The sequence below is a fragment of the Globicephala melas genome, chromosome 8 (genome assembly GCF_963455315.2).
Source record: "Globicephala melas chromosome 8, mGloMel1.2, whole genome shotgun sequence".
Classification (NCBI taxonomy): Eukaryota; Metazoa; Chordata; class Mammalia; order Artiodactyla; family Delphinidae; genus Globicephala; species Globicephala melas.
The window spans coordinates 11,550,213-11,568,681 of record NC_083321.1 but is presented as its reverse complement, the minus strand read 5'-3'; the positions used below and the strand labels follow the sequence as shown (position 1 = coordinate 11,568,681).

The 18,469-nt window shown below is 45.3% G+C and overlaps 2 protein-coding genes across 2 annotated transcripts; both read right to left on the bottom strand.

Annotated features, from left to right (window-relative positions):
• Nucleotides 1-1,247: 1,247 nt before the first annotated feature.
• On the bottom strand, nucleotides 1,248-15,202 carry LOC115849845 (olfactory receptor 5P55-like). Its single transcript, XM_060304035.1, is given in 4 exon segments — nucleotides 1,248-2,100; nucleotides 2,102-2,191; nucleotides 14,931-14,965; nucleotides 15,098-15,202. Coding segments are annotated over 4 exon segments (1,083 nt in total).
• Nucleotides 15,203-16,969: 1,767 nt separating this feature from the next.
• On the bottom strand, nucleotides 16,970-17,925 carry LOC115849844 (olfactory receptor 5P55-like). The gene is given in 2 exon segments (XM_060303375.1): nucleotides 16,970-17,848; nucleotides 17,851-17,925. Coding segments are annotated over 2 exon segments (954 nt in total).
• Nucleotides 17,926-18,469: the final 544 nt, after the last annotated feature.

Genomic DNA, 18,469 nt, shown 5'->3' with positions numbered 1-18,469 from the left:
CTCTGCTCTAGGCAGCAGGCAGTGAGGGAATGAATACTGGATAGGCATCAAGAGTACTTCTTTTTTAAAAACAGGATCCCAAAAAAAAAAAAAAAAAAAAAAAAAAAAACAGGATCCCAAGATTGTCAAGGTGGCCGTGTGCCCAGCCAATAACCATATTTCCCAGCCTCCCTTGCTTAGTCAAGTCATATGACTCCCCTGTGACTAAGTTCTGGCAAATAAGAGGCCAATGGTTGTGCTTGGCTGTTACTGAAAAGGCTACAAAAAGGGGATAGACAGTTGGTAATGTCCCCCATTCCTCCAGCTTTCTTCTTCAAAGAGTAAAGTGATGGCTAGAGCTTCAGCAGTCATATTAGGCTAAGGGGCAGCCTTGAATATAGAAGCCATATTAGTGCTTGACAAAATACAAAAGACTGTGTAACTTAGACAACAGATACTAATTTTTTCCAGAGTTATGGAGGCCAGAAGTCCAAGATCAAGGGGTTGGAAGATTTGGTTTCTTCAGAGGCCTCTCCCCTTGTTTTGAAGGTGACCACCTTCTTGCTGCGTCCTCACATGGTCTTTTCTCTGTGTGTGCACATCCCAGGTATCTATTTGTGTGTCCAAATTTCCTCTTCTTATAAAGACATCAGTCCGATTGTATTAAGGGCCCGGTCTCCAAATACAGTTATGTTCTGAGGTACCAGGGGTTAAGGTTTCAACATATCAATTTTTGGGTGGGGAGATAATTCGTCCCATAACAGAAATTAGGCATGAAAGATGCTGGGATTATTGAAGAGACAGTTTTACTTCTTCTTTTCCAATTTGTATTCCCTTTATTTCTTTTTCTTCTCTGACTGCAGTGGCTAGGACTTCCATGATCTAGCCCCTCCTTATGACATATGGAATTTAGGAATAACTGTGCCCATTGTCTGCTTGTAAGATGCACTTATCAGAAAAAGGCAATATAATGTATGGGTTGAAAACATGGTCTCTGGAGCCAGACTGCCTGGATTCAAATTCTGACTATGCTTCTTATTAGCTGTGTGACCTTGAGCCAGTTACTCAGCCTCTCTGTGCCTCAGATTCCTAAGGGACAATAATAGTATTTATTTCAACCTCTTGTTGTGAAGATTAAATGGATTGATAAGTGAAAGGTATTTAAAATAGTGCTGGCACATAATTCCTTCTATCCAAGTGTTAATATTATTCAGGTTTTATGTTGTCTCTACCATGGTATGGCTTAGGATAGAATGTTCCACTCTCTGTTAGGAAGGCAGCATGTCAAGGCATCCCCTCTTTAGAGCAGGCTTCACATCTTTATTCCTCAGGCTGTAGATCAGAGGGTTCAGCATGGGGATGATCACTGTGTAGAAGACAGACACGACCTCGTTCTGTTCCATGGAACTGTGAGAGCTTGCCTGAGCATACATGAAGGTGATGGTGCCGTAGAAGAGGCAGATGACTGCGAGGTGAGAGGCACAGGTGGAGAGTGCTTTGCTCTAAGCCTTGAGGGAACGCATCCTGCAGATAGTCACCAGGCTGTAGGCATAAGAGACCAGGATAATGATGATGGTAAAGAGGATAATCAAGGCAGAAGATGAGAAGACAATGGCCTCAGCCTTGGCAACGTCTGCACAGGCAAGTTGGAGCACAAGGGGGATGTCACAGACATAGTGGTTAATGATATGGGGGCCACAGTAGAGCGGCTTGAAGATGTACCCAGTCAGTAAAGCTGAATTGGCAACAGAAGCCATATAGGTGACTGCCACCAGTTGGACACACAGATGTTGGGACATGCTGATTTTGTAGAGGAGAGGGTGGTAGATGGCAGCAAATCGGTCATATGCCATAATGGCCAGGAGCAGACACCCAGCAGTACCGTGGAGAGTCATGAGGGTCATCTGGACCAGGCAGCCTGCAAAGGAGGTGGACTGGCTTGAGGTTAGGAAGCTCTGCAGCAACCTGGGGGTGTTTAACGTGGAGAAGGAGGAGTCTATGAAGGAGAGGATACTCAGCAAGAAGTACATGGGCGTGTGGAGCTGCGGGTCTGCGTGGATCAGGGTGATCATGGCCAGGTTGTCTGTGAGGGTAACTGAGTAGATGAACAGGAAGAGTGCAGAGGATGCCCTTGAGCCCTGCCTGCTCTGTGAGCCGCAGCAGGAGGAACCAGGTGACGCAGGTGCAGTTCTTTGCTGTAGTGCCCCTGTCACTGCAGAGACACCAAGTAAGACATGCTTGTACCCTAGAGGCAGACCCTGGATTCAGTGTCTGAAGCTCTTTTAATTCCCCAGAATGGGCAGTGCTAGAGGAACTGGGGAGGGGACACTGGCATGAACTGATCACCTACTCTGAGTCATGTGCTACCTCATTTCCTAAACAGCTATTGAAACTTCATAATACTTTCTCACTTAAATATTATGCCCATTTAAGTATTCACAATAGCCAAGACATGGAAACAACCTAAATATCCATCGACAGAGGAATGGATAAAGAAGATGTGGTACATATATCCAATGGAATACCACTCAGACATGAAAATGAACGAAATAATGCCATTTGCAGCAACATGGATGGACTTAGAGATTATCACACTAAGTGAAGTAAATCAGACAGAGACAGACAGATAATATATGATATCACTTATATGTGGAATCTAAAATATGACAAATCAACTTATCTATGAAACAGAACAAACTTATGGTTGCCAAGGGGGACAGGGCAAGGGGAGGGATGGATTGGGAGTTTGGGATTAGCAGATGCAAACTATGAATAATCAACAAGTTCCTACTGTATAGCACAGGGAACTATATTCAATATCCCGTGATAAACTATAATGGAAAAGAGTATGAAAAAGAATGTATATATACATATAACTGAATCAGTTTGCTATATAGCAGAAATTAATGCAACATTGTAAATCAACTATACTTCAATAAAATAAATTGTAAAAATGTATAGAACATAAAAAATTATGTCCATTTATATTTAGTGAGAGTATCAATTTGTCCAAGGTAAAAGAGCTAGTACATAAAGAACGTGGGATTAGAACTCAGTCCAAGTAACAATCATATGTCTATTATATAGTTATAATAATTTTCTCTTCCCCAAATTTCCTGTTCCATGGAGAACTGGCATCACTAGTGAGTGTTGGAGGCCGGTATGTTGGTCCAGAGAGGGAATACATGGAAGTGTTAATTTGTTATTTATTTGGGGGCAAAGGCTCCAACAGTACTAGTCCCCAAGGCCAGGGACATTGAAATCAAGCCTAATGTCATCATTAATATAAGGTGACTCAGTAGAGCAGTGATTTCTCCCAGTGTTGTAGGTTGAATTGTATCTTTCAGGAAGATTTGTTGAAGTCCTAACCCCTGGTACCTGTGAATGTTACCTTATTTGTAAATAGGGTCTTTGCAGAAGTAATCAAGTTGAATCATATTCGATTAGGGCGAGCCCTCAATCCACTATGACTGGTGTTCTTATAAGAAAAGAAAATGGAGATACAGGAGATGATACAGGAGAATGCCATGTGAAGACACGGATACAGAGGCAAGGTGGCCATGTGAAGACAGAAGCAGAGGTTGGAGTGATGTTGCCACAAGCCAAGGATGTCTGGGGCTTCTGGGAGCCAGAAGAGACAAGGAAAGTTCCAGGCCTTGAAGCTTCTGAGGGAGCACATCTCTGCCAACACCTTCATTTTGAACTTGCAGCCTCCAGAACTATGAGGGAGTGTATTTTTCTTGTTTTAAGTCACACAATTTGTGGTACTTTGTTACAGCAGCCCTAGGACACGAATACACCCAGCTGGGGACACTCCTGGCTATTGGTACAGGCCTCCTGAGCAGTTGTCAGGAGACTTGGGCTTTCTTTTTTTTTTTTTTTTGGCCATGCCACATGGCATGTGAGATCTTATTTCCCTGACCAGGGAGCAGTGGAAGTGCAGAGTCTTAACCACTGGACCGCCAGGGAAATCCCTGAGGCTGGGCTTTCAGATCTCTCTCTATTGACAGAGCTAATAATCCAAGGGGAGAAAATTAAACGCAATAAATTAAAACAAAGTCACTTATTAGTTACCACTAACTAAGAAAAATATTTGTATGGGAGAATAGGCAGCTACATTAAATATGAAAACTCCAGTTCAACAAAACCATGACCGAAGAACCAAAGTCTTGTGTTTTAGCTATAAATAACAAGGCAGTAGGACATGCCAGATTTGTGGTATTGGGGTCCAGTGCAGGGCATGGTTCTGAACTGGAGGTGAGCTCTTTCACCAGAGAGCACAGGTCAGAGTGTTCACACACCTAACCTCCCCAGAGGAGCCCACATGTTTATGTAAGTTTTCTCAGCTGTTGTCATGCTCCCAAGAATTTGCCTCTAAGCATCCTCGCTTTTTGGGTTTTCAGATAACCAAGGCTGCTGTTCGGAGGGGAAGCCCTTGTATGGGATACTGGCCAGGGCTTTCTGTCGTTGGTTGGACATCATTGGTTGGACATCAGTTCTGATTGGTTGAGTGTAGGTTCTAATTGTTGGAGCATCTGTTCTGATTGGTGCCCATGGCGTTCTGGTTGTTAAATGTTTGGAATTCTGTATCATCTGGATGAGGCTGGGAACAAAGGAGGAATAAGGTAGGGCCTCTTCAGAGTATCTCAGGATAGCTAGAAATAAGTGACGTCTGGTCAAAGCTGGTAATAGGGCTTTGTGCGATCAGTGTCTATCGGCAACTCGGCCTCTTGAAATATAAAAAAGTATGTACAGATTTTACCTATGGAGAGCACCAGTGGGGTTGCTTCCTCTCTGCTCATGGTGTTTCCTTTCTTAAAGAGGGATATCCATTGTGTAATACACCTGGCCCCCTCTTCTCCTGGAGGAGGGATGCCTTTTGTGATCAATGGGTTTGGGATAAGGCACTGAATGCGTGTAGCTCTGCTTTGCTCATTGGAAGCACAGGTTCTGCTCTGCTCTATTTCTCCGTAATGTAGACGTTAAAACTAGGTCATTGTCTGTCTAATTTTTAAGAAGACCACTTACAAGGATGAGTCATGTTCTGCAGTACCAAGTTGCATCAGTGATGCAGGTGGTATTTTGCTCTCTGTCTGCGTTTCTTCTACCTCATCTCTCTTAATTGGTTCAGAATTAGCATAGGGAGGAGAGATGTTAGTTATTGTGGTCCTTAAAGACCTCAGCACAGAGAAAACCAGAAGGAAGCTGGCAGGGGTGCTTTGCTTGGCCTGTCTCTTCAATAATTCCATGACCTTGGCTCACTCATCTCTAGCACACTGATAGAGTTAAGGGGTGAGTTGGCTGAAACCATGGGTGTGATTGAACCCTGGAGGAGCTGGATTCACAGTAATAAATTCCTGGATGAGAAAGCAGAAGGACAGCCCCCTCCAGTTCCTCTGCTAAGATGTTGATGAGGGGCTGCCATGGCAATGAGAGTACATGAATGAGAATGAAGTGTCCTGACAAGAAAGAAAAGAGAAGACTTATCAAGGTCAGAAGAGGGGCGGCTCATGAAGGTGGAGGTCATCTCAAGATGAGAAAGTCCCTGAGAGTTTCTGAAGATCTCCTGTTCCCATGGATACCTTACAGAGCCAAGGATGGGTTCCGCTTCTCTCTCTGACACCTCTGCTCTTGCGTTGGGCACAGGAACTTGCCACTTTTGGCTATAACTTTAGTTGCTTGATATTTGTGTGTAAAGTACAGTGATCAGTAGTTTGGAGTCTCAACTAATTTCATAAATTTTTTTTTTTTAAATTTTGGCCATGCTGCACGGCTTGTGGGATCTTAGTTCCCTGATCAGGGATTGAACCCGTGCCCTCAGCAGTGAAAGCGAGGAGTCCTAACCACTGGACCACCAGGGAATTCCCAATAAATACATTTCTTTTGATAGAAAGAGCTTTAGTGAATGGGTGAAGAAACTGGAGTTTTCAGACCCCCAGGGTTAGTCCAGGTACTATTTATTCCTTGTCTTTTAAAAATAAACATTTGGGCTTTCCTGGTGGTGCAGTGGTTGAGAGTCCGCCTGCCATTGCAGGGGACATGGGTTCGTGCCCCGGTCCGGGAAGATCCCACATGCCGCGGAGCAGCTGGGCCCGTGAGCCATGGCCGCTGAGCCTGCGCGTCCGGAGCCTGTGCTCCGCAACGGGAGAGGCCACAACAGTGAGAGGCCCGCGTACCGCAAAAAAAAAAGAGAGGATAGAATGTGAGCAGTAAAAGCCAAGATGCCCCTGGGACTTCCCTGGTGGTCCAGTGGTAAAGAATCTGCTTTCCAATGCAGGGGACGCTGGTTCCATCTCTGGTCAGGGAACTAAGATCCCACATGCCACAGGGCAACTAAGCCGGCGCACCACACCTACTGAGCCTGCGTGCCTCAACTAGAGAGCCTGCGTGCTGCAAACTACAGAGCCCACGTGCTCTGGAACCCTTGCGCCACAACTAGAGAGAAGCCTGCCCGCCACAAGGAAAGATTCCCGCATGCCTTAACGTAGATCCCGCATGCTGCGATTAAGACATGATGCAGCCAAATATTAAAAAAAATAAAATAAAAAGCCAAGAGGTCCCTGGGTACAACCCTAAGGAAATTAATTTCAACCTTACTGTGCACTGCTTCTGAGCTCCAATTTTCTTCCAGTCACCTCGATGAAGGGGCTGATCAGATTTGAATGGTGTGAGCATGGTTCATGAGAAAGGGAGGATAAAGGGATCTAAGCCCTTACTGGTATTAGGATTCCACCTCTCAGCCCGCTTACCTGTGGTTGAGCAGAGACCATCCATCCATGAGCCTTGTTTTTGCAGACCTCTTGGGGTGTTCCTCTCCCCTTTTCATTAATTGCCCCTGACCAGCTTTCTCAAGAGAACTTCTCAACCAGTTGTAACAAAGCTGGGAAGACTCCCGTCTTAAGTTTCGTCTAGTTTTTTTCATCATGACCCCTAGAGTTAAGAAATGTGCCAGTGGGAATTCGTGACTGGTCCTCCCAGGAGCAGTCCTAGAACTGCAGGTTGTCTCCAAGGTATGCTGGAGAGGTCTTGGGGAGGGTTGTCTGGGAACCCCTGAGGAGCAGGGATTCTCCGTCAAATGCCAGGACAGATGCTCTTCATTTACAGTGTCCATCTCTGGTGGGCCTGTCTTCAGGTTACTGAGACTCAAAAGGCCGAGATGTGCACAGGGGCATGAGTCCACATGATCCCCAGGTCTCACAAGAAGTGAGTGAAAGTGATAATGACATCAACATATGTGCCCTCTTGGATGGTCTAGACGTGGCTTCCCCAATTGTTATTTCCTTTGATCCTCAGAATGTCCCTGGGAAACAAGCATGTATATTTGCTGTAAATATACAATAATGGGATTATATCATATTTGCTTTATTCACTTAACAGTATTGAAACTACATCTCTCCACCTAAAAAAACACAACATAATTCTTCCCACCTACAGAATAGCTCTATTGTCTTTGTAAAAATAACACATGCTAGTTGTAAAAAATTTAAACAACACAGAAAAGAACCAAGAAGAGAGCAGAACAACATCTAAAATCCTGCCACCACAGAAAATGGACATTGGTGAGTGTTCGTGTTATAAATTTCTCAATGCAATCATGACCATGATTTTCCATAAACAGAATCAAACAGAGTTATACTACATAAGATATTCTGTCATTTACTTTCTCACTCATGCCATGGGCATTTCCCTATATCAATCAATAAGTAATAGTCTACATAATTGTATTTAATCACTGCATGTTTTTTATTGTGTATGTGTGGCATCATTTGCTTGTCCCCCTGGGTTGACAATAAGGTATTTCCAACTTTTCACTGTTATAAATAACTTTGACAGACACCCTCAGCTATGGACGCTGGAGGGCCAAGTCCAGTGAGAACAGGGAATAGAAAGACTGCTTTTCCCAGGCCAGGAAGGAAGACACTGGCTCACTCCTTGGGGACTCTGCCACCTCGGGTTTCCGCAATCCCAGGGGAAATCACCTCATAAAGCAAGAGGCCTTGTTAAGCAAATGACTTGTTTGGGTAAAAGAAATTCAGTCCCTAGACTACAGATCTGGGAGAGAGTCACAGCAGGTGAGCGACTGGATTGCCCAAGTTTCCTGCAGATAAGAGGGGGTTTATTCACTTGGGAAGACCTGCTGAATCTCGAAGTGAAACAGTGCTGAGTCCTCTGACCTTTGCGCTGCATCCCAACCTGCACGAGGTGTCTGATGCATCTGCCCCGCAAATGCCCCCTTCATGCTGCCAGCCCTCTACTCACGAATGCAGTGTTCCTTCATGGGCTAGATTTTATTCTGATGCCTAAGAGTCAGTGCTCCTCCCTGGAGCTCTCGGATGAGAATTCTTACCCATTCTCTTTCCTCACTTAAATTAAGCTTGGCCGCATCACTAGGTGTGGCCCCGTGCGTGTGAATGGACGTGATTTGTGCCCTCTCTGAGCATACACGCCTCAGGAGCCACCCCATGGTCTCCCATATCCCGTCTCTTCCCTCTGCTATGACACCAGCCATGTCCAGGATATAGGGGCTTCTCTTACATGAGCCTGAATCTTGGAATGAGCAGACTCACTACGGACTCATGATAGACGTGAACACGAGTGAGAGATACACTTTCTGCTGCTGTGAGCCAATGAGATGTGGGTATTGTCCGTTAATACAGCAGCCTGAGCTGCCTGATATCTTCTTCCAGGGCAAACTTCTTCTCTTGGTTGTAACCCCAGTTCTATCTCATCTCTCCTAATTCAGATGGTCCATGCTTCTCGGTCCAGGCTCCTTCCTGTTTCCTCTGAGAAGTCCTTTCTTCAACTTACTGAGCCAGCATCTAGCTAATTGACCTAAGGCAATTTTCTAAAACTGTTTTGACTTTTAGTTAAAAACATTTTTTATTGAGATATAATTGACATACAACATTCTATTAGATTTAGGGGTACAACATAATGATTTAATATTTGTATATACTGAGAAATGGTCACAAGAAGTCTAGTTAACATCTGTCACCATACGTAGTTACAATTTTTTTCTTGTGATGAGAATGTTTAAGATCTACTCTCTTAGCAACTTTCAAATATGCAAGACAGTATCATTAACTGTGGCCACCATGCTGTGCATTACGTCCCCATGACTCATGTATGACAATTCATTTTTTTAACATGAGGAGGTTCTAGTTGTTAGTAGCAGGTTCTATACAACCCCATTCTTTCAAGCCTGATTGACAAGTGATATGAGCACTTCTTCAGCTGAAACTAGTTCTCTATTAACTATCTCTGCTCACTTTGTGGGGTGAGGTGGGAGAAACACACAGCATTAGAACCCAGGCTTAATGTCACTGGTGGGAGGAAGTGAGGTGATGAAGTTCAGTTTCCATGGGAACAGAATAGAGTCTCATGGTAGCTTAAAAAAAAATAAATTGAACTTGAGCTTGGAGATCATCTATATCCACATAGTTTATCTATTGGGACCGAGAGCTGAGACTTCCTATTTGGCAACATGACTTAGCTGATTGTTCCCAGAAATTCAGGCCTAGGAAGATGTGATTGTAAACCAATAAATAACTTCACTGTTTGCTTCATGAAGTTCCTGCAGGCCAATTTATCTGAACAAATAGTTTGCTTCTCTAGGCAAACATCTCTCCTATTAAGACAATAGATCACTCATTTGGGTAAAGAATTTTCTCAACAAACAGTAGTTTACTTACCAAGATTTGCTTTCAGGCCCTTCCCCCTTCTGTCAATCTTAAACTATAACGTCACAGACTTTGTCCAGCGTCCTGATCTGCTCCTTGATGTGGAAGATCCATCTTAAGCCACTTGAATCCAGACCCCCCAAATCTATAAATATTTTCCATTGATTTCCTCCTATTGAGAACTACTAAGATTCTGTATTCTCTCTTATTATAGTAAGTCTAATAAACTTAGCTTTGGTCGAGAAACAGGTTTTCTGGTGGTATTTCAAAGAGTTATCAATTGACAATCCATTCTTTACCCAGGGTGACTTGGGAGCATTTTGTTCCTGTTTTTGGGGGAGCCATTTTGCTTTCTGATAATTGAGAAGAAAAGCAGAGTTACATTACCTGTAAGGCAGGTTACCCCATCAGTATATGTTTTATCAATACAAAGGTTCATTGGTACTGCCAAGTGGGTTCAGATTTCATGTGGATATCAGGACTGGAAGTGACCTTCCTTAGATCATATTTTCTAAATACTTCCTTTTGCACAAGGAAAAATTGAGGTCCTGGTTCAGTAGACCCTTCTCTGATTTGGGGGAGAGACGCTACTTTAAGCAACGTCACTCCTTCTCCAAGCTCCCCATTTATGATTCAATCAGCGAATCACTGCTTGTCCAGTCTTGAAACCAGCGTGGACTTGCCTTGGAAGAAAAAGTGGCTTCATTATTTGCTGTGACTCACAAAGAAACTCTACACTAGCATTAAGATGGAACTCAGGAAGGGGATGACGGAGAGGTAACTGGCTTAGGAAATTGGGGCTTTCTTTTGTGGCAAAAGGAGTGGGGCCAGAGCAGTGGCACCAAGGGCCCTTTCATTTCCTAATTTTTCCTGCCCCTTCTGTCCCATTTCTTTTTTCCTCTTCCAAGTGGCTCTTCAGGTGCTCTGTAGGAACTGAAAACTCCTGGTAGGAGTCAAGACTCTATGGGATTAATAGAAAAGCTGGGCCTTGGTGGGAAATAGGGAGAATTCTCTGGATTTTTTGGAAGCAGTAGAAATGTAAGCTTGTATAATTTTCTGCAAAAACCCAAGGGGTTTTAGACATTCGAGTAGAGCGTAGGCTTTGGAATCAGCTGGACCTGGATCTGCCATTGAACTATATTTGACCCTAGGTTTCTTGGACTCTCAGTTTTCTCATCTGTGAAATAGGCATAATCTACTCATAGAATTGTTATGAGGGTTAAATGAAATAGTGTGTATGTGGTGCCTCCCAGAATTCTTGGCACATAATATATGTTCAATAAATATTAGCTATGAATGATCGTTATTGGGCAAATGCCTCCTTCAGGGAGCAGACTGTTTCATAAAGTCCCGAGCCTTCTAGAATAACAACAACTGGTATTCTTTTTATCTTCTGCTGTCTAAAAGCCGAAAATCCAAAGAGGAAGAGGTGAAATATATATAACTACATATGCCTTAATTAATATGCCCTGATTAACTACCTAGCACTGCGCTGGGCTCAGTGGGGGATGAAATAAAATACGAGCTTTGGTTCCTGCTTCAGAGAGCCTGCAGTTCAGCTGGGGAAGCGAGATACACAGCCAGATAGCAACGGTGAGCAGAGTTTGTAGGAATGTAACTGTGGGAATAATTCAGCACCGTCCCAGTGACAAATGTGCTTGTGTTTGTACGCTGTCCTGGGAGTGGAGAGCTCATGAATAAAGGAGGCTGGTGAGGAGACAGGTGCTGGGACAGCGTACGCTTCACTGCAGCCTCTGAAGTGCTGTCTTTGGCCACTGTCTCTTATCAGGGGCAATAGAGCTGTGGAGGAGAGGTCAAGGTCAGGTGCCAGAATAGGAGAGGATGGGTCTCTAAAAGAAGCTTAACTCCAAACATATTTTGTACGTAAGCAGGAGTCTGGAGGGATCTGAAATACCCCTTTCTGAGTCTGGCTCCTCACACGTTAGGTGTGACTTCCAATGGCCTTAAGGACAAGGAATCTGATATTTGTCTTGCCCCCAAGGGTACCACCTATTGGTCTAACTTTGTGTCTGACCCTGATTTCACTCATGATGCTGCCTTTCTTATCTTGACCTGGGTTTTGAACTCTTATCGTTCTTCTCCTGGTATTTGGCCTTTGACTCATCCTTGGTGTAGAGTTACCGCGCTCTGCAGGATCTGAGTACTTGTCCTGGCTCTGTCCTGCTACAGGACCTCAGGGTTTAGCCCATTGTCTTGAGACTCCGAGAGCTGGCTGAGCCTATATGAACACGATGGTGCCATTGAAGAGGGAGATGACAGTAAGATGAAAGTCACGGATGGAGGGAGCTTTGCTTTGGGCTTTCAGGGGATGCATCCTTCTGGTCATGACTAGGATGACAGTGACAATGGAGAGGGTAAGCAGAACAATGGAAGGGGATGGCCTCAGCCTTGGCAAGGTCAGCACAGGTAAGTTGGAGGTTAGGCAGAGAGGCAGAGGTCGCAGAAGTACTGATGAACGGTGCTGGAGCCACGGGAGAACAAGATGAAGATGCTATTTTGCATGACCACATCACTGATACCAGCAGCCAATGCCCTTTTAATGCCCAGAATAAATAATCCTAGAAGAAGTGGGGAAGCTGGTATCAGGTGATCATCTACTCTAAACCATGCTATATGCTAAGCCTTTTGCCATATAAGTATTTAATCTTTACACAACGTTCTTGTTTACAAATGAAGCTAGATTGTACATGGCAAAACCAGACTCAGACACCAGTCCTGTCTGATTCCATGACCCACGTAGCTTCTGTTTCACCTTATGCTCTCATGAATCTACAGTCTTCTGTCTCAGGATTTCTGGTTCATAGGGAAAGAGAAAGAAGGAAACTTGGGAGCGTGATTGGGTGGCTAAGGAGGTAGATTCATTACCCAGTAGGTCTGGGTTGTATTTAGGAAAATGTGATTTCTCAGTGACGGCTAAGCCTGGGGAAGAGGACATGAGGGGCCAGCACGGCAAGTGAGCTGGCGTTAACCATGGGTTATGGTGATCACACTGAGGGAAAACTCTGGCTTCCCCCAGCAGCTCCACTGTGGAGACTCAGTGCTGGGGCTGCCAGGGCAGCGACCCACATTTGGGCTGAATGTCTGAGCCCAAGTCTTGTGACTGTGGAAGTCAGAAGGGGGAAAGGCATGAAGGCAGCGATGTCAGATAGGAACCGCTAAGAAATTTTAAACATCCCATCCTGCCCGTAAGTCCTCACGTCTGTCTCTGGTCTTCCTTCTTGCTTTGGTCTTCTAGGGCACAGTTTGAGAGCCTGCCTGTTTTGCTCACATCACTTGTTTACTGACAACTTTGTAAATTGAGTGATTGGGTCATTTTTATAAAGAATTGCAGTTTTGAGCTTCAAAGAGCATGTGAGTAGAACAGCAAACTGTCTGTTGGATGCAACAGTAACACCCAAGGGAAGCTTCACTGTTCAGACCCTGAGGTCCTGCTTCAGATACAGACACGGTGTTTCCTGGGCATAGAGTTTTCTGGGTGATAATGACTCTGGAGGGCTGGCCTTGAAACTTCAGTCTCTCAAGTTATCAAACATCCTACTTTATGAGCATCTTAGAGTAGAAGAATGGGGTCTGAGATTGACTGGTACCCCTCCATGGAACAAATTCATCTTTACAGAGCTTATCCACACACTGCCTAAGAGCCAGGCTTGCTTCCCATCTAGCTCAGCTTCTTGGGACTGGCCAGTTTCTCTGAGGTCTCGGAGAGGGTAAGGATGAAACGGGGTCTGTGACACTGGTGGGGGGTGTGGACAGCATTCAGGATCCTGTGGAGAAGGTAGGGTGGCCACACCCTAGCGGGATCCATGAATCTTCTGAAGGATATCTGTCCATCTCCCTCTCCTTGAGATACTAGTTTCCTCTGGCCAGCTCCAGTTGGAGGTGCCCTTAGACTGTCTTGGATTCTTCCTCCAAGGGAAGGCCCCTGTCTTATCTAATTTTGGCTCCTTCCATCCTGCCCCAAGTTGTCCCTGGAAGTGATGTCTGGAGAGACATTACGCTTGGTGAGTGAAGTTATCAGCCGCTGGAGAGCTTGAGTTTTCCACCGAAGATCACAGCGCCAGGGCCGACTCCCCACTTCATTACAATGTCCCTCCCCCAAAGACTTTTAGGGTTAGTTTAAATGAGTTTGAGACCCTTGAGAACAAGATGAACATCCAGGAGATTCAAAGTGATTTATCCTCCCTTTCCATCTGTAAACAGGAGATTTTAGGGATCATCTCTATTCTACATAGGACAGGCCTGAGGCCCAGCAAGGCTGACCGATTTTTCTCAGGTGCTGGGGCCAGTCATTGGTAACAGTAAACACTCATTCAACACTGAGTGTTTGCTTGGACTGTGATCCATTGTAGCCCAGTGCTTTGGCTGCCTCTCTGGGACCACAGACCAGTCTTCCTTTTAGCACCTGTGGCTTGATCTGCCCCTACCTTTGGCTTCACTTCCACCCAATGGAAAGTTCTGGATCTTCAGGTACTGACTGTGCTCTGGGTGCTCTAAAGATGTGTAAATAAAAATTTAATTCAAATGCTCTTGAGAGAGGTAACGCTTTGACTTAATTTCGAACCAACATTCCAATGACTCCTATTGGGTTCTATGCCAGATGGTTTTAGGTGAAGGGAGAGGGGAGGAGAGGGCTGGGTTCCATTTGGAGAGGGCAGTATGTGGGGGGCTGAAGGAATTGGATGCCTTGTCTCTCTGGGGAAACTTTGCCATGTCACCAGCTGCTCCTGCGCTCACACCTCTGCCTTGTCTTCCCTCCATTCCTCTTAGGCTACTCACCTATCAATTTTTTGGGAACCTGTTCACTTCTTAGTCTGTGACTAGGTTGCCTAGGGCTGTTGGCAACATGTGCTCAGCAATCGGTGAAGTTAGGAAGCAGGGTCTGAGTTTACCAGGGCAGTGAAGGAGGGGTTGGCTCCTCCCCTTCTCCGTTTCCTGGTCCTCTGCATCTTCTTGGCCCTAAGGGAAATTATTATTTAAAGAAAACTTTCTAATTAAGCAAATGGCTTATTTTCATGAAAAGACTGCAGTTCCTAACTTCCTGAGTCTGAGATGGAGTATTGCGGAGGTGGTAGGGGACCGGCTGGAGCCTGCTCTAGCCTTAGCATGTGTGATGGTTAATTTTATGTGCCAACTTGGCCGGACAAAAGGATGCACAGATAGTTGGAAAACACTTCTCAGTGTGTCTGTGAGGGGTTTCCAGAAGAGATTAGCATTTGAATTGGAAGGCTGAGTAAAGAAGATGGTCCTCACCAATGCGGGTGGGCATCCTCCAGTCGGTAGAGCGCCTGAATAAAACAAGAAGGCCGAGGAAGGGTGACTTTGCTGTTTTTATTTGAACTGTGGGACCTCCATCTTCTCCTGCCCTCAGATATTGCTGATCTTGGTTCCCGAGGCTTCAGAATCTCACCACAACTTACGTCGATAGCCCCCTGGTTTTTAGGCTTTTGTTCAGACTGAATTCCAGCACTGTCTTTCCTAGTCCTCCAGCTTGCAGACGGCAGATTGCGGATCTCAGCCTCCATAACTGCGCCAGCCAATTCCTATAATAAATCTCCTCTTATATCTATCTATCCATATATATCCTGCTGGTTCTGCTTCTCTGGAGAAGCCTAGTACAGTATGTTAAGAAAATGACCTCAAACCTGTACATAAAGCCGGGAGGTGATTCCAATATCGTCACTAAGCATTGATCAACAGGTTCACCCATGGATTAATTAGTTTTCTAGGAAGAAGTTTCACCTTGACATCTGTGAAGTTACAGGTGAATGATTTATCTGATGGAGATGTAACTGCTTCTTTGTCTTCTTCACAGGCCTCAAGCCCAGCTGTATTGCCCTTAACCCAACCTGCCTATACTCCCCGTTTTTCTTCCCCATCAGGATCTAAGATGGTCAGGTTTTTTTTTCCCTCTTCCCCATTTATATCATCCACATTCTTTTTTTTTTGTGGTACGTGGGCCTCTCATTGTTGTAGCCTCTCCCGTTGTGGAGCACAGGCTCCGTGCGCGCAGGCTCAGCGGCTCCGCGGCATGTGGGACCCTCCCGGACCGGGGCACGAACCCGTGTCCCCTGAATCGGCAGGCGGACTCTCAACCACTGCACCACCAGGGAAGCCGCATCCACATTCTTAATCCCATGCTTTTTCGCCCTCCCTGGCTGATTCATAAACTGAAGTAATTCAGTGGATTAGGGAACTCAGAGTTAGAGGTAACCAGGCAAAGCATAAAACACATTTGCAACCCATCTCCTGTTACCTAGGATTCCCAGGTTGGCAGGGATGTGGGGACACTAGCATACATGGAACAGGGTTCAAGCCAATTTTATTTGAATCCCCAAAAGATACTGAACCTCAGTTGACATCTGGGTTTCACAAAACATTCCACCTCCTTTTCCCCACTCTTAAATTAGTAAGACTGATTTCTGTTACAATGCAAGTAGGGTTTTGTCTAAAAACATAAAGGTAATTTGATTTTGATTGAAGAAAGCTGTATGGTCTTTCAGCCTTTAATTTTGTTTAATTGGCCATTTACATAGAAATAATAGCTCATGACTGCTTTAGAGCACATTTTGGGCCCTGGCTAATTGGAGCCTCCGCTCTCTCCCACAAAGTCGAGTGACTACTGTCTCCTCCCTATACTCAAACACCACATGCATTATTTCTCCAATATCATGTATTCAGAAGGGCAACATTCCCTGTAGAGCCTTGTAGGGAAAGTTTCTCCTGTTGAAATATGTCATTTTCACTGTTTGGCATTCAATGGTCCTTTCCATACGTGGAAACTCTCAAGACGGGAAGAATATAGAATCTAGCTCCCACTTCTGAAGTGAAAGAAGGTCCTATTTCCACCTCCCAGGGCTTTGTACAACAGAAATGTGGATGTAGGAGCTCAGTGGATGTAAGATATCCATGCTGGATGTAGTTAATATATCAAGAGATGTAGAATAGCTACGTTGCCAGACAGGTGAAGGCTCCTGCTTAGGACTTGAGCTTCAGGGAATGATGGGAAGGTCTAGGATCAGTTAGAGATGATACACAGCTGGATGCTATAGAGGGGGGGGTGTGGTGGCTAGTGCAGGTGGCTGTGTCCAGCAGCTGAGTTGTGTTGAAAGCTTGGGGCAGCAGTGCTAGCTGCAGCCATGGAGAGTGCCCAGAGGTGGTGCTTCCTATGGTGCTATCCTGCACAGACTACTCTTGTGGCAGGCTCTTAGCTGTGCCTTGCCTCTCTTGGTTCTTGTCCCAGCTGGGTTCTCTAGGCTTCTCTTCTATCTTATGGGCTACCAGATACTTTTCTAACAAATTACTTTTCTGCTTAGCTTAAGGACCCTAACTTGGGCAGAGGCCTTGACATATTTATTCTTTAGGCTGTAGACCATTGGGTTCAGCATGGGGAACACAATGGTGTAGAACACAAAGAGGATCTTGTTACAGGCCGAGGCACTTTCAGGGTTGGATTGGACATATACAAGGGGCACAGACCCATAGAAAAAGGAGAGGGCAGTGAGGTGGGAGGCACAGGTGGAGAGGGCCTTGCGCTGGGCCTCCAAGGACCTCATCCTACAGATTGTGACCAGGATGTAGGCATTCGAGACCAAGATGACTGAGATTGTGGGGACAGTGACCAAGGCAGAAAAGAAGAGCAAGATGACATTGGCCATGGTTGTCTCTGAGCAGGCCAGTTGGAGCATGGCGGGGTGGATATCACAGAAGTAGTGATCAATGATGTTGGGACCATAGTAGGGCAAGATGAAGGCATTCCCTGTCTGAACAGCTGAAATGAACACCCCAGCAGCATAGGTGGCCACCACCAGCCGGACACACAAACGCTTGGACATGATGGTGTGGTAGAGGAGAGGGGGGCAGATGGCCACGAATTGGTCATAGGCCATCATGGCCAGAAGCAGACACTCCCCTGTGCCATGGAGGATCATGAGGGCCGTCTGGACCACACAGCCCACGAAGGAGATGGACTGGTCAGTGGTGACGAAGTTGATCAGCAGCCTGGGAGTGAACACGGAGGCACTGCAGATGTCAAGGAAGGAAAGCACACCCAGGAGGAAGTACATGGGGGTGTGGAGGGTGGCGCTGGCGTGGATCACATCTATCAGGCCCAGGTTGCCCACCAGAATCACAGAGTAGATCAGCAGGAAGATGGCAAAGAGGAGTTGAGTTGTTTTTGGTCTGCGCTGTTTGTGAGGCCCAGCAGGATGAATCCCTTCACTGTGGTGTGCTTCTGACCCCAGGCCATTGAACTGGTGTGTTTCTCGCATGACAATGAAGAAGAGGAGGAGAAACAAGAATGGAGAAACAATAACATTCTCATCAAAGAGGTAGCCTTTAACATCTACTACAAGTGAAAAGTCACGTGTATCTCTGAGTGGTAGATTGTTCTCGAAATCCCACAGCAATCCCATGATGTCACAATCATGCTTGCGTGCTAAGTGTTCCCTGTCTCTCTTAGGATAATGTCTAAATTCTTTAATCTGCTAGATGTTCTCTTTGAAACACCTCTATGCTCCCCTGCTCTCAGTTTACCCTCTAGCAATTCTGAAAAACTTACTTCTACAAACATACAATGTTATTGCAGATGTCGGTGTCTTCACAAATTCAACATTTTCTTCTTGGAATGTCCTTGGGTCTCTCCAAATCCAGCTTAGAGGTCTGTTCCCTTCCTCTCTCCCCTGGATTTCACAAATACTCCTTTAGTTGAATTAATAGCACCATATTTTAACATAAAGCCCATCCAATATTACTCAGCCATAAAAAAGAATGAAATAATGCCTTTTGTAGCA